The sequence below is a fragment of the Pan paniscus genome, chromosome 13, assembly GCF_029289425.2.
Source record: "Pan paniscus chromosome 13, NHGRI_mPanPan1-v2.0_pri, whole genome shotgun sequence".
NCBI lineage: Eukaryota > Metazoa > Chordata > Mammalia > Primates > Hominidae > Pan > Pan paniscus.
Genome location: NC_073262.2, coordinates 17,760,683 through 17,773,960, shown reverse-complemented (window position 1 = coordinate 17,773,960; position 13,278 = coordinate 17,760,683). Strand labels below are relative to the sequence as shown.

The window sequence follows — 13,278 nt, the reverse complement described above, 5'->3', positions numbered from 1 at the left end:
CTTTAATAAAACTTTTATTGGGAGATGTGATTTGGTTAGGCTAGTTAGAGGAAGTGACTTCTTACATAGGTGATTTAAGCCAAGGTTTGAAAAATAAATAGGCTTCATATGAGGAAGTTGGAGGGAATTTTGTTCAGAAGGAAGGGCACTTATGAAGTCCCTGTGCATATGAGGGTCCATGTAGCTAGACTGGAGAAAACAGATAAAATGATTCTATGACTCAGAGGTGAAAAAGCTTTCAATTTAATCCCTTGTGGACCTTTTAAGGATGTTGGTCTTTATCTGAAGGACAGAAAGGAGAGAAAAGTTCTTTGAGTTGTGGAAGTGCAAGTATGAGGGGAATGTTAGTAGCAACAATTAAATGCATATTTTAAAAAGGTCACTCAGTTAGCCTGCAGTGTGAACAAAATGGCAGGTGCCTGAGGGGTTGAGACTTGCTGGATCTGTAGTTTGAACATGGACAGTGTTTGTGAATTAGAGAAAAGTAAATTGACTTGAGAGATGTTTCAAAGTAAAATCTGTACATATTAATTATATATAGATAGATAAAAATGAGAAAAGATTCAAGGATGACTATTAGGTAAATAGTTTTAACATCTGAATGGATAATTATGTCATTGAGTCCTAAGATAAAAATTAAGAAGACTGACTAGAAAAGGAATGAGTTCAGCTTAGACCTGGGGAGTATGAAGCTACTTTTACAGATTTAGGAGGAGATGGCAAGCATAAATTTGGATATTTCAGAACTCACTGAAGTGTCTGGATAAATGTGAAGGTCTCAAAATATGGGTGGTCATTAACGCCATAGACATAATATAAAATAAAAGAGGGCTTTAAAGAACGAAAAGAAAACCAAACCAAACCATACCACACATATTATTTCCCTTTGCAAAACTCACTAATGTAGTTAAGAGTAAAATGAATTCAGCTATATTTAAATAAGCTATTTGTGTTTCCTTCTGAATTGTCCAGGATGAGACCATGTAACAGTGATTAGGTTTTTAGTCCGTCATGTTCATCTTGATTCCAGCCTCATTTATGTCACAAACTAGAATTGTGAGCTAGAATACAACTAAGAAGAGAAGTATTTATTTGAATATCTCCATGATCAATTTATGTAAAGGTCAGGTCAATTTTTCAGACAATTTGAACAATACTAATGATTTCTAGTTTGGTTAGGTCCTGAGTTTTTCTCCTTCATCTACACAAGAGTGTACTTACACAGAATATTTTAAAAAGTGATCCTGGCAGCTATTCTGCAATTTATGTCTCCTAAAAAAATGGAAGTAACCTTTTCACAAATGATACCATAGAAAGCCCAAGTCATAAGTGATCCTTTTAATGAAAAAGGATCACTCTGTCAAACCAAGCAAAGCCTTAAACTCATACTTTTTACAGAAAGTTATCACATAAGAAATGGGTGAACAGGATGGTCACAATGGCCAAGATGTGACAGACCACCTATACTGTACCTGCTTAGAGAGCCACGTATCTGATGTCATCTCATATTTCTGAAACAAAACAATTAACTCCATGAAGCATCTAAAGACCAAAATGAGCATATAAATTTAACTTTTTTAAAACACAGTTATCAGTTTTTTTCCCCTCTCTTCAACTGGTGAAATACCATGAGAGATTTCATTGTCATTATTGATTTAATCTGAATGAGTAAGTAGAGAATAGGGACTAAACGATAATTTAATTATAAAGTCTTTTCTTTGGTGAACTCTTTCAGAATTCCCAGCAGTACCTCACCAGGGAGAGAAGATCATTTTCCAGCTCTGTTTGATTACCTCATTCAACTGTTTTGAACCACCAGACACTGTCTCTTTTCACCTCTAGGCATCATTGGGAGACAAAATTATTAAGTCCTTCAAAGCAACTGGGCAAACAGCCAGGAATAAAATTAAAAAGTGGACATTCTTTCAATATTCAATTCACTCATAATCATGGCCTTCTTTTTTACTTATCAGTAGTAACTCAGTCTTTGAGAAAAAATATCAAACATTTGAAATGACAAAATTATGTGTCCCTTCAAAACAGTCTTGCAGTAGATCAGAGCCAAAATCATATTGCAAAAAGCAAAATTAGACTAATTTAACCTCGTTAGATATGTGTAGAAAAAACAAGCTTTAATAATACCGTTTACATGTAATGACATGAAATATCTTGCAGTTTTCTGAAAGAAATGATTCTATAATAAAAGTATTCAAATTAAGAAAGATAAGTAACAACACATTAGGGGCTTTCCTATATGCAGAGGTACCCATCTCAAATTGTTAATAATAAATTATATGTTTTTAAATACTAATTTCTTTTTCTAAATCCATATTATGATTACATTATAATTGGTCACTTTCTCTTTTCAGGGCACTTTTTTTTTCAATAGATCTTCATTACGTGAAGATATCAAAAAAAATCTAACTGAATCATTTCTTTATTCTCCATTTACACCCTAGCATTAACCATTCTTGATATCTGTAAAGCACAGAAATAAAATAGATACCAATGCCACTGCTTGTTAGTACCACCAAGTTTTGGTAGAACCCATGAGAGCTCAAAACTTCATTTGTTATTGTTTGTCTCATTATTTCAATTAACAGAATGCAAAGTCTTTTTATCTCCATACGTAGAATAAAATACATTACAATATCAGTAAGGTGTCAGATCAATAGTATGATAGGATTACTGGATCTATTTTCTATTATAGCATTTTAATTTATCTTTGCAGTTATCTGTATGCAATGAAATATTTACAGTATCTTTGTCTAGAAGGGCTTTCTCTAACTACAATATATGTAGGCTAATTTTTAAATTTTTACTTTAATTTTTTATGTAAAAATAAGATGGTGTCTCATTATGTTGCCCAGGTAGGTCTTGAACTCTTAGCCTCAAGCCATTCTCCCCACTTGGCCTCCCAAAGTGTTGGAAAAACAGGTGTGAGCTACCTATGCCTGGCCTGTGCCTTTTTTTTTTTTTTTTTTTTTTAAGACAAAGTCTTGCTTTGTTGCCCAGGCTGGAGTGCAGTGGCCCGATCTCGGCTCGCTGAAACCTCTGCCTCCCAAGTTCAAGCAATTCTCCTGCCTCAGCCTCCTGAGTAGCTGGTATTACAGGCGTGTGCCACCATGCCCGGCTAATTTTTGTAGTTTTAGTAGAGACAGGGTTTCACCATGTTGGCCAGGCTGGTCTCAAACTCCTGGCCTCAGGTGATCTGCCCACACTGGCCTCCCAAAGTGCTGGGATTACAAGCATGAGCCACCACAGCCGGCCTGTAGGCCAATTTTTAAATGACTTACTAATCAGCCGAATAAAAACCATCCAGAACACTTTAACAAATACGTGGAGAAATTCTAGTCAATCTATAATCTAGCCAAAAGAAAGAGATGAATTTTCTAATAATACAAGCTTAATGAGAAGAGCATCAAGTGGTTGATTTAACTATCTCATTTCCATGACTATGCTCATCATTCTACTCAAAGAGAAATGTCTGCCTCTTGAGGGCTCTCCTTCACAGACCATTTAAATAATATGTTTTAAATTTTTCACATATAGTGAAATGCACAGATTTTAAGTGTATAATGTGACGAGTTTGACAAGTTTATCCCATCAAGTTATAGGAACTTTATTTTTCCCCAAAACATTATCTCATGCTCCTCCCCAGAGGTTCTCAAAAGGCAATCACTTCTGATCCTTTTCCCCATAGACAGCATATGCCTGTGTTAGAAATTCAGATAATTGAAATCATGCATTACATACCTATTATGTACTCTGTAGTGTGAGGTTTCTTCCACACCACATGTTTTTGAGATTCGCTCATATTGTTGAGCGTATCAGTATTTTGTTTCTATGGCCAAGTAGAATTCCGTTGTGTAGATAAGTCTTACTTTAAAGTCTATTTCCTGTTAGTGGACAATTAAATAGTCTCTACTTTTTAGCTATTGTAAATAAAGCTTCTCTACAGACTATTTCTTACAAATCCTTTGGTGAACACATGTTTTCATTTCTTGTGCAAATACTTTGTAATGGAATTATAATGTATGGGGTTTTTTTTGTTTGTTTTTTGTATTTTTTTTTTTTTTTGTGACGGAGTTTCACTCTTGTTGCCCAGACTGGAGTGAAATGGAATGATCTTGGCTCACAGCAACCTCCACTTCCCAGGTTCAAGCAATTCTCTGCCTCAGCCTCTGGAGTAGCTGGGATTACAGGCATGTGCCAACATGCCCGGTTAATTTTGTATTTTTAGTAGGGACGGGGTTTCTCCATGTTAGTCAGGCTGGTCTTGAACTCCTGACCTCAGGTGATCTGCCCGCCTCTGCCTCCCAAAGTGTTGGGATTACAGGCATAAGCCACCGTGCCCAGCCTATAATGTATGTTTTTATATATGTATGTATATGTGTATATATATATGTGTATATATATGTGTGTGTATATATATATCTTCTTATTTATATATAAACAAAAAAATTGTGTTTACATATATGTTTAACTTCATTTGGAACTAAAATATTATTTTAATGTAATCATATCATTTTACATTCCCACTTGCAAAGAACGAGAATTTTTGTTTTTCACATCCTCTTTAACAGTTAATGTTGTCAGTTTTTTGTTATTTTAGTGTAGTCATTCTAATTATGTATAATATACCATTATAATTTTAATCTATATTTTGCTAATGTCTAATGAAGTTGAGTGCTTTTATTTTTTATTGTTTTATATAGAAATGGGATCTCATTTTGTTGTCCAGGCTGGTCTTGAACTCTTGGCCTCAAAAGATCCTCTCACGTCAGCCTCCCAAATTACTAAAATTACAAGGATGAGCCACCATACCTGGCCAAATGTTGAGTACTTTTTCATATGTTCATTCTTTTCCTTATAAGTAACTGTTCACATGTTTTGATGTTTTTATGAGGTTGTATTTTTATTATTGAGTTATAGAATTTCTTTATATGTGTTTTTGTCTGATACACATTTGGCAAAATATTTTCTTCCAGACTGTAGTTTGCATATCCATTTCCCTAATGGTGTCTTTGATGAGAAGTTTCTAATTTTATTGATGTCCAATTTATTGTTTCATAATTAATGATTTTTTGGCTTATTCAGTATAGTAGGGTTTTATTTCATATTTTCCCCTAGAACACTGACAGTATTAGCTCTTAAATTTAGGGCTATGATTTATCCCAAATTGATTTTAGAATATGATATGAGTTGTCAAACATCAATTTTCCTTATCCAATAGGCATGCCAATTTTTTCAGCACCATTTTTCTGCATTGAACTGCTTTAGCACCTGTGTAGAAAATCAATCAATCACATAAATGTGGGTCTGTTCTCTGCAAACCATTCAATTTAGTGGACCTATTTGTGGTCCTTATGCCTCCACTAGCATCTCCAGGTTTTCGTAGCTTTTTATTTATTCTTGAAATCAGGTAGGGCTAACTCCTTCAATTTTATTCTTTTACAGGATTACTTTGACTTGTTCAGGTATTTTTTGTCTCCATATTAATTTTAAAAGCAGCCTGTCTGTTTCTACAAAAAAAAATCAGAAGGGACTTTAATTGGTATTATATTAAAATTATGGTTAAATTTGGGTAGAATTAATATCTTAACAATATTAATTTTTTCTATTTAAAAACATGGAATAGCTTCCATTTATTTAGGTCTTTCAAATGCCTTTTAGCAATGTTGTAGTATTCAGTATTGGGGTATTTCACAATATTTGTTAAGTTTATAATTGTGTATTTAAAGTTTTAAGGGTTTTAGTGGTATTTTAACTGATTTTTTTCTTAATATCACTAACATATAGAAATTATGTTTTGTTGTTTCTTCATTCTTTATTTTGAAACGAGTACAAACTTATAGACAAAAGTTAGAAGACTGGTTTGAGAAACCTGAATGCCCTCTGGACTTCCTTGCCACTTGTTTATATTTTACCCCATTTGCATCCTTACAAATTGTGATTTTGTATTCTAGGGTTTTTTGTTAATGTATACCGTTATGTTATCTATAAATACAGATTTACTTCTTCCTTTCCTAACACTGTACTGATTCCTTGCTAAGTTACTCTGAGTGGGGCCTCTGGCAAAGTTTGCATGATAGTACTGAGAACGGATACCCTTATCTCACTGCTAATCAACATGAATAAGGTGAGTGTCTGCACATTCAGTAAGGGGGTACTTTACGAGTATCTTTTAATAGATTGGGGATGTTTCTTGTTATTCATTTATATTGAAAGTTATCGTGAATTGGTTTTGAATATTGTCAATTGCTTTTTCTTCATCTACCAAGATATTTAATTCTTCTTTTTTTCTTAATATAATAAATTATATTGATTGGTTTTCAATATTAAACCAATCTTAAGTTCCTGGGATTAACCTCATTTGATCTAAATGCACTATCCTCTATTTATATTGCTGGACTTGAGTATTGATATGTTTAAGGACTTTCTCATATTTGTGCTGATATGATTTGGCTGTGTCCCACCCAAATCACATCTTGAATTGTAACTCTCACAATTCCCATGGTTGTGGGAGAAGCCCGGTGGAAGGTGATTGAATTACGGGGGCGAATCTTTCCCTTGCTGTTCTCATGATAGTGAATGAGTCTCATGAGATTTGATGGATTTACAGTGGGAGTTTCCCTGCACAAGCTCTTTGCCTCCTGCCACCCACATAAGATGTGACTTCTTCCTCTCTGCCTTCTGCCATGATTGTGAGGCCTCCCCAGACATGCAGAACTGTAAGTCTAATAAACCTTATTATTATTATTATTTTTTTGGAAATTGCCCAGTCTCGGTATGTCTTTATCAGCAGCATGAAAACAGACTATTACATGTGTTAATGAGAGAGATCAGTCTAAAATGTTGTCTCTTGTATTTTTCTTGTCTAGTTGTGGTATCAGTATTATTCTACTCTTATAATATTAGTTGAAATGTTCTCTTTCTTCTTCACTTTCTAAGGAGTACAGGGATGTTATCATATACTCCTTAGAAAGAATGATACAGTGTTTGAATATTTGCTCCCCACTCCGGAATCATGTTAAAATTTAATTGTGATTGTGTGATTGCAACAGTATTAAGAGGTAAAATCTTACAGAGTATTTAGGCCATGAGGGTTCTGCCATCATTAATGGATTAATGTCTTTATTATGGGAGTAGGTTTGTTATCACAGGAGTGGGCTCCTTATAAAAGGACGAGTTCAGCCTCCTTTTGTTTCTCTCTCTCTCACCCTCTCTTTGCACTTCTGTCATGGGATGATGCAGCAAGAAGTCCCTCACCAGATGCCAACCTCTCGATCTTGAATTTCCCAGCCTCCAAAACTGTGAGTCAATAAATTTCTGTTCATTATAAACTACCCAGCCTGTGGTAGGTTGTTATGGCAGCACAAAACAAACCAAGACAAGGAATTACAGGATTTATTCCTTAATAATTGATAGAATCCATCATGCAATCCACCCACTTCTAGAGTTTTCCTTGTGGCAAGGTTTCTAATTATGAATTAAATTTATGTAATTTACTAAATAAATTTATCTTTAATTCATTCTTTATTTTTATCTTTAATTGATGTAAAATTATTCAAATATTCTTCCTCTTCATACATTCACTTTGGTGATGTATTTTCCTTTTATTTTTAGTTGACATGTAATTATTGTATATATTTATAAATACAGAGTACTATTTTGATACATGTAAAAAATGTGTAATGACAAAGTCAGGATAATTAATATATCCACTACCTCAAACATTTATCATTTTTTATGTGCTTTAAACATTCAACATTCTCTTTTCTAGCTATTTGAAAATATACACTAAATCATTATTAACCACATTCAACCTTCAGTGCTTCAGAACACTAGAACTTCATCCTCTTATCTAGCTGTAATGTATCTGTTAACTAATTTCTCTCTAACCTTTCCTCCCAAGCTTTTCAGACTCTTATAAGCACAATGCTACTCTCTACTTCTATAAGTGCAATTTCTTTTAGCTCCCAGATAGACGTAAGAGCATGTGATATTTATCTTTGTGTTGACTCGCTTATCTCAGTTAACATAATGTCCTCCAGACTTATCCATGTTGCCATGAATGACAGAATTTCATTCTTTTTTATGGCTGAATAGTATTCCATTGTATATGTACAATGGAATGTTTTATGTATATATATATATACACACACACACACTTTTTAAAAAAGCATACATATATACTTTTTAAAAAGTATATATGTATGCTTTTTTAAAAATCCATTCATTTATTGATGAACATTTAGGTTGATTCTACATCCCTACTATTAGGAGCACAGCTGCAGTAAACATCAGATGCAGGTGTGTATTTCATATACTAATTTCCTTTGTTTCAGATAAATGCCCAGTAGTAGAATTGCTAGTAACATATGTTAATTATAGTTTTAGTTTTTTGAGAAACCTCCATACGGTTTTCCATAATAGCAGTACCAATTTACATTTCTTTTTGTTGTCTGTGCTTTTGAAGTCTTAGCCATAAAATCTCTGCCTAGACCAATGTCCTTAAGCATTTTCTCTGTTTTCTTCTAGTAGTTTTATAGCTTTGGAAATTATGGTTCAGTTTTTAATTCATTTTGAGTTGAATTTTGTATATGGTGAGAGATACAAATCTAGTTTCATTTTTCTGCACACTGACATCCAGTTTTCCAGCAATATTTACTAAAGAGGCTGTCCTTTCCCTAATATATGTTCTGATGCATTTGTTGAAAATCAGTTCACTATAAACACACGTATTTATTTCTGAATTGTCTATTCAATGTTTTCATTTCAAACATTGTATTTTTCAGTTCCTGAAATTTTAGTTTCATTTTAAAGTTTATTTCTCCACTAAAATTTCTCACCTGTTTATTTATTGGAGCTATTCTCTTTTTTAAGTTGTTAGATTTATTTCTAATAACTTTGTTATTGTATAAATGAATTTATATGCAGTTTAAAAACATGCAAAACTAATTTATAATAGACCTCAGAATAGTAGTTGCCTCTGGGAACTGAGACTGATTGAAAAAGAGGACAGAGAAACTTTCTGGGATAATAGGGATGTTTTACATCATGATGAGGTGTGAATTACGGGATATATGCATTTGCCAAAACTCATTTAACTGCACATGTGAGATTTCTTCACTTCACTGTACTTAACTTATACCTTGATTTTTAATTTTTTATTGATACATAATAATCATACATATTTTGGAGTACATGTGATATTTTGATACGTGTATACAAGGTGCAATAATCAAATCAGCGTATTTAAGATATCCATCACTTCCAACATTTATCATTTCTAATAACTTGTAAAACATGTGTCTGCTAATTCCAATATTACTATCCTTTGTAGGTCAGCTTTTACTGGATATTTTTGAGGAAGGTGAGTAGGTTATATTTTCCACTTTTCTACATATATAGTATTGATCATATGATTGACATTATAAATGCTACATTGTTGATAGTCTTTATCAATTGTAATTTCCCCTTTAAAAATGTACACTTTGTCCTAGCAGACAGTTAATTTACAGACAGATGAACTTGATACCTTACAGTGTAATTGAAAGGTGATTAGAAGGTGTCTAGACTAGCCCTACTTCTAATGTGCTTTCTTTCTGGGTTCTCAGTTGAATACCCAGGGTTTTCAGGGAGATCTCTTCACTATTGTTGTTCAGAACTCTAATGTCTCTAAGTACTTTGCAACTTGCAGATTCTTCATTTGCTTCAAAAATTTTTAGTAGTTGTTTTCTTTAAGACAGTGTGGAAGCATATAGGTATGCACAGCTAAGCATTGAGCCTAATACTTAAGGGGTCTTCTCCATAGATTGCTGGAGTCCTTTTCTATAAAGCTCCAACTTCTCTGGTCCCTGTCCTATAAATGCTAGTCACCAAAAAAGCCTCAAACGCTGGTTCTCCCTGTCTGCTTAGATCACAAAGATCTCTTTGCTTTGCTTGGGCTCCATCTCCTTGCCATTTGGTCTCAAAAGTGTTGTGAATAGAAAGTCATAGCAAGGTTGATTTTGTGCGTTTACTTGATTTCAGCATTTATGGTCATGATCCTCCTAATGTCCCATATCTGAAAACAGATGTTTTGTATACTTTGTACAATTTTACAGTTGTTTATAACAGAAAAGCTAGTCAGGTAACACGTACTCCATCTTTTCCAGAACAGAAGTTTGAAAATTCAGTTGTTAATCTAAAAATGCTTTACCCAAATACCATACACATAACCGTTTAAACGTACTGCAGTGTTTTCTCTACCAGGAATCTTAAAAATGACACATTGAATTTACTACAGTTTACAAAAACTGGTATTAAGAATTGAAATATAACCTGATTTCAAAACAGAGTAGTTCATGAACCAATTTTTTACTTGTTTTACTTAATTTCAGTACAGAAACACTGTTATTTTATCAGATCTATCTGAACTACAGAAAAAATTAAAAGGAATATGTTTAAAGAAGATAGGAAAGAAACTTCTTATATTCTCAAGATAATCAAAGACAAAATATGGAGAAAAATTCCATATCTGAGAAAGAAGCTAACGTGGCTTGGATTATACTTCATGCTGTATAAAAATTAATTTGGTTTTCAAAAGCTCAGTTTGTTCTCTTCTGCTTATCATCAATATTGTTCACTTCAAAGTTTGGAAGCTTTATAAATTAAAGTATATATTCTTAATAGAATAATTCTTTTCCTACTAGTTTTAAAAGTTAAACACTGAATTTTTTTTGTACAAAGCATTTCCTGATTCCCCTTTGTAAAGCTGCATAAGCTACTTCATTTTAGGCATAAAAGAAAAATAAATTATACTCACTTTACTACAAGCACCTGTAGTGGTCTCACAGACTGTGAGGATGGAGATGTTCTGAGGTCGGTTTAACCATCTTACCACAGTCTTGGTATTGCTTACCCATTTAACCATAGTGATATAGTATTCTCTAGTTTGGAAACAAAATTAAAATGTATGTTTAGAGCCAGAGCATTGATATAGTACCAACAGTATATATTTGCCATTTTATATATAAGAATAACTGAACCACTATAAAGATGTTGCTACATATTAATTTATGTATAGATAGATAGATAAATAGATATCTGCTCTTTTCAATATTTACATATATAAATACAAATATATGTGTATGTATGTATTCACATGGATGTATACATAAGTATACAAATATACAGATAATTTGAGAACAAATTTGAGAGTGAATTATTTCCCAGAAAAGTATTTCTTGGAAAAATCAAAACAATGACATGCTAGATATTTATGAAAATTTTCTATTGATTAGTACTCCTTTAACTGCAAAACAAGTATACATTTATAAAGGTATGTTATTTTTTTCTTTAAAATCACAATCAATGAATCATCAAGAATAATCTCTTCCAGTTAAAAGGCAAAGATTATTCCTGGCTTAATAATTATATCCTTTACATAACCTCTGTGTTATTTCACTTCATACATGGGGACTTTGGCTACCAAGGTATGAATGGTTTGTTTTGGTCTTTGCCAGTTGTAGACCAAGGACCAGTCCCAATTTTTAATACATAATTTTTTCCATATTGTTAATTATCTTATTTATTTGAAACATTTTTAAACAAGAAATGAATCAAATTAAAGAAGATGGGAGTCTATTAAATTCTTGGTATAATAAAGATATAATTTATGGGGCCAATTATGTCCTCATGGTAACTGGTGATTGGAAAGTTTATATATCTTCCTTTGTAACACATACGTTTGGACATGTATACAATATGTCACAAAGCTTCCAACTCACACGCAACAAAATGCAATCATCAATACTCATCCATTTATGATAAAAACTTAAAAAAACTTCTCTAAAAACTTGCCCAGTTTCAGAACAGATCAGTTACTTTAGAAATAGCCATCCAGTCTACAGCCATACCATCCTGAACATGCCCAATCTCATCTGATCTCAGAAGAAACAGCCATCCACGTGTCACGGAAAGTGTCATCAATGTACTGTATTAAAACTAATTAACCTAGTTTTGGCCAGGCACAGTGACTTATGCCTGTAATCCCAGCACTTTGGGAGGCCAAGGCGTGTGGATCACGACGTCAGCAGATTGAGACCATCCTGGCTAACATGGTAAAACCCCGTCTCTATTAAAAATACAAAAAATTAGCCGGGTGTTGTGGCACATGCCTATAATCCCAGCTACTCGGGAGGCTGAAGCTGGAGAATCACTTGAACCTGGGAGGCAGAGGTTGCAGTGAGCCGAGATCGTGCCACTGCCCTACAGCCTGGGCAACAGAGCAAGACTCTGTCTCAAAAAAAAAAAAAAAAAAAAACAACCACAGTTAATTAACCTAGTTTTATATGACTTAGAAAAATATCAACTACAGAAAAATAACCTCTTGATACAAATTGCCTGTCTTCAGAGGTATCTGGGTTAGATATACAACTACATGAATGTTACATATCTAACATTACCGAGTAGCTACTGTTTCCTCTAGAAAACCTGTTAGCCTATCAAAGTGAAGATGTCAGTAGAAGGGCAAGCATAACTTGACATACAAGGAAGGCTGTCATATTTTTTTCAACAATTTCTTCAAGACATCTGGCAGCTGCCACAACTAGCTGAGCTCTGCTTGAAAACTGCCTTTAAACTCAGTAAAATCAAAACATAAAGTGCCCAAAGTAGAGTTAATAAGGCAACATTGAATCAAATATGCAGTTGGCTTAGGTATAATCTTTGTCCATATCAATAGGCCTTGTGGTCCTGCAAAGAACAGTGTCCTGTTCACTTTCACTGTGTTTCGTTTAAGCCGATTATTTTGCATACACCATTATATTTAGCAATGTGAATATTAAAAAGTAGAAAATGAAGTATTAACCTTTAATAGATTTTTCTAGAGAATTTAATTTATAGAAAAATGATAGTAAGTACTATAAATAATCAGAAAATAAGTGCTGAAATGCTGAATAATTGATATAAATGTTGTTGAAATTTGAAGTAAAAAATTAATTTGAATATTGTAAACAACTAACCAAAGACTGCAAAATCAAGAAGGTCATATTTTTTGGTAAACTCTATATTGAACTGATATATAGTTGCTTTTCTAATCTAATCAGAAATTTGTCTCAATTACCTGCCATAATATTATATTTTGTGCAATATGAGGTAACAAACTAACATGAATAATTTTAAAAATAAATACCACCAACAACAAAACAGAATTTAAATATTCATCTTGAGAGCTTTCCTTTTCAAAGTTGGTCTCAAATGAAATGCTACAAGAACATCTTTGCAACA

At 33.1% G+C, this 13,278-nt stretch overlaps 1 protein-coding gene across 9 annotated transcripts in view; it reads right to left on the bottom strand.

Annotated features, from left to right (window-relative positions):
* Positions 1-13,278, bottom strand: part of DPP10 (dipeptidyl peptidase like 10) — a 1,401,293-nt gene that overhangs the window by 69,429 nt on the left and 1,318,586 nt on the right. For all 9 annotated transcript variants that reach the window (XM_063595113.1, XM_063595114.1, XM_063595111.1 and 6 more), the window contains 2 exons: positions 10,814-10,937; positions 1,473-1,511 (listed from right to left, as the gene is read on the bottom strand). In XM_063595113.1, the coding sequence (XP_063451183.1) occupies positions 1,473-1,511; positions 10,814-10,937 (163 nt within the window). The remainder of the gene's footprint in view (positions 1-1,472; positions 1,512-10,813; positions 10,938-13,278) is intronic.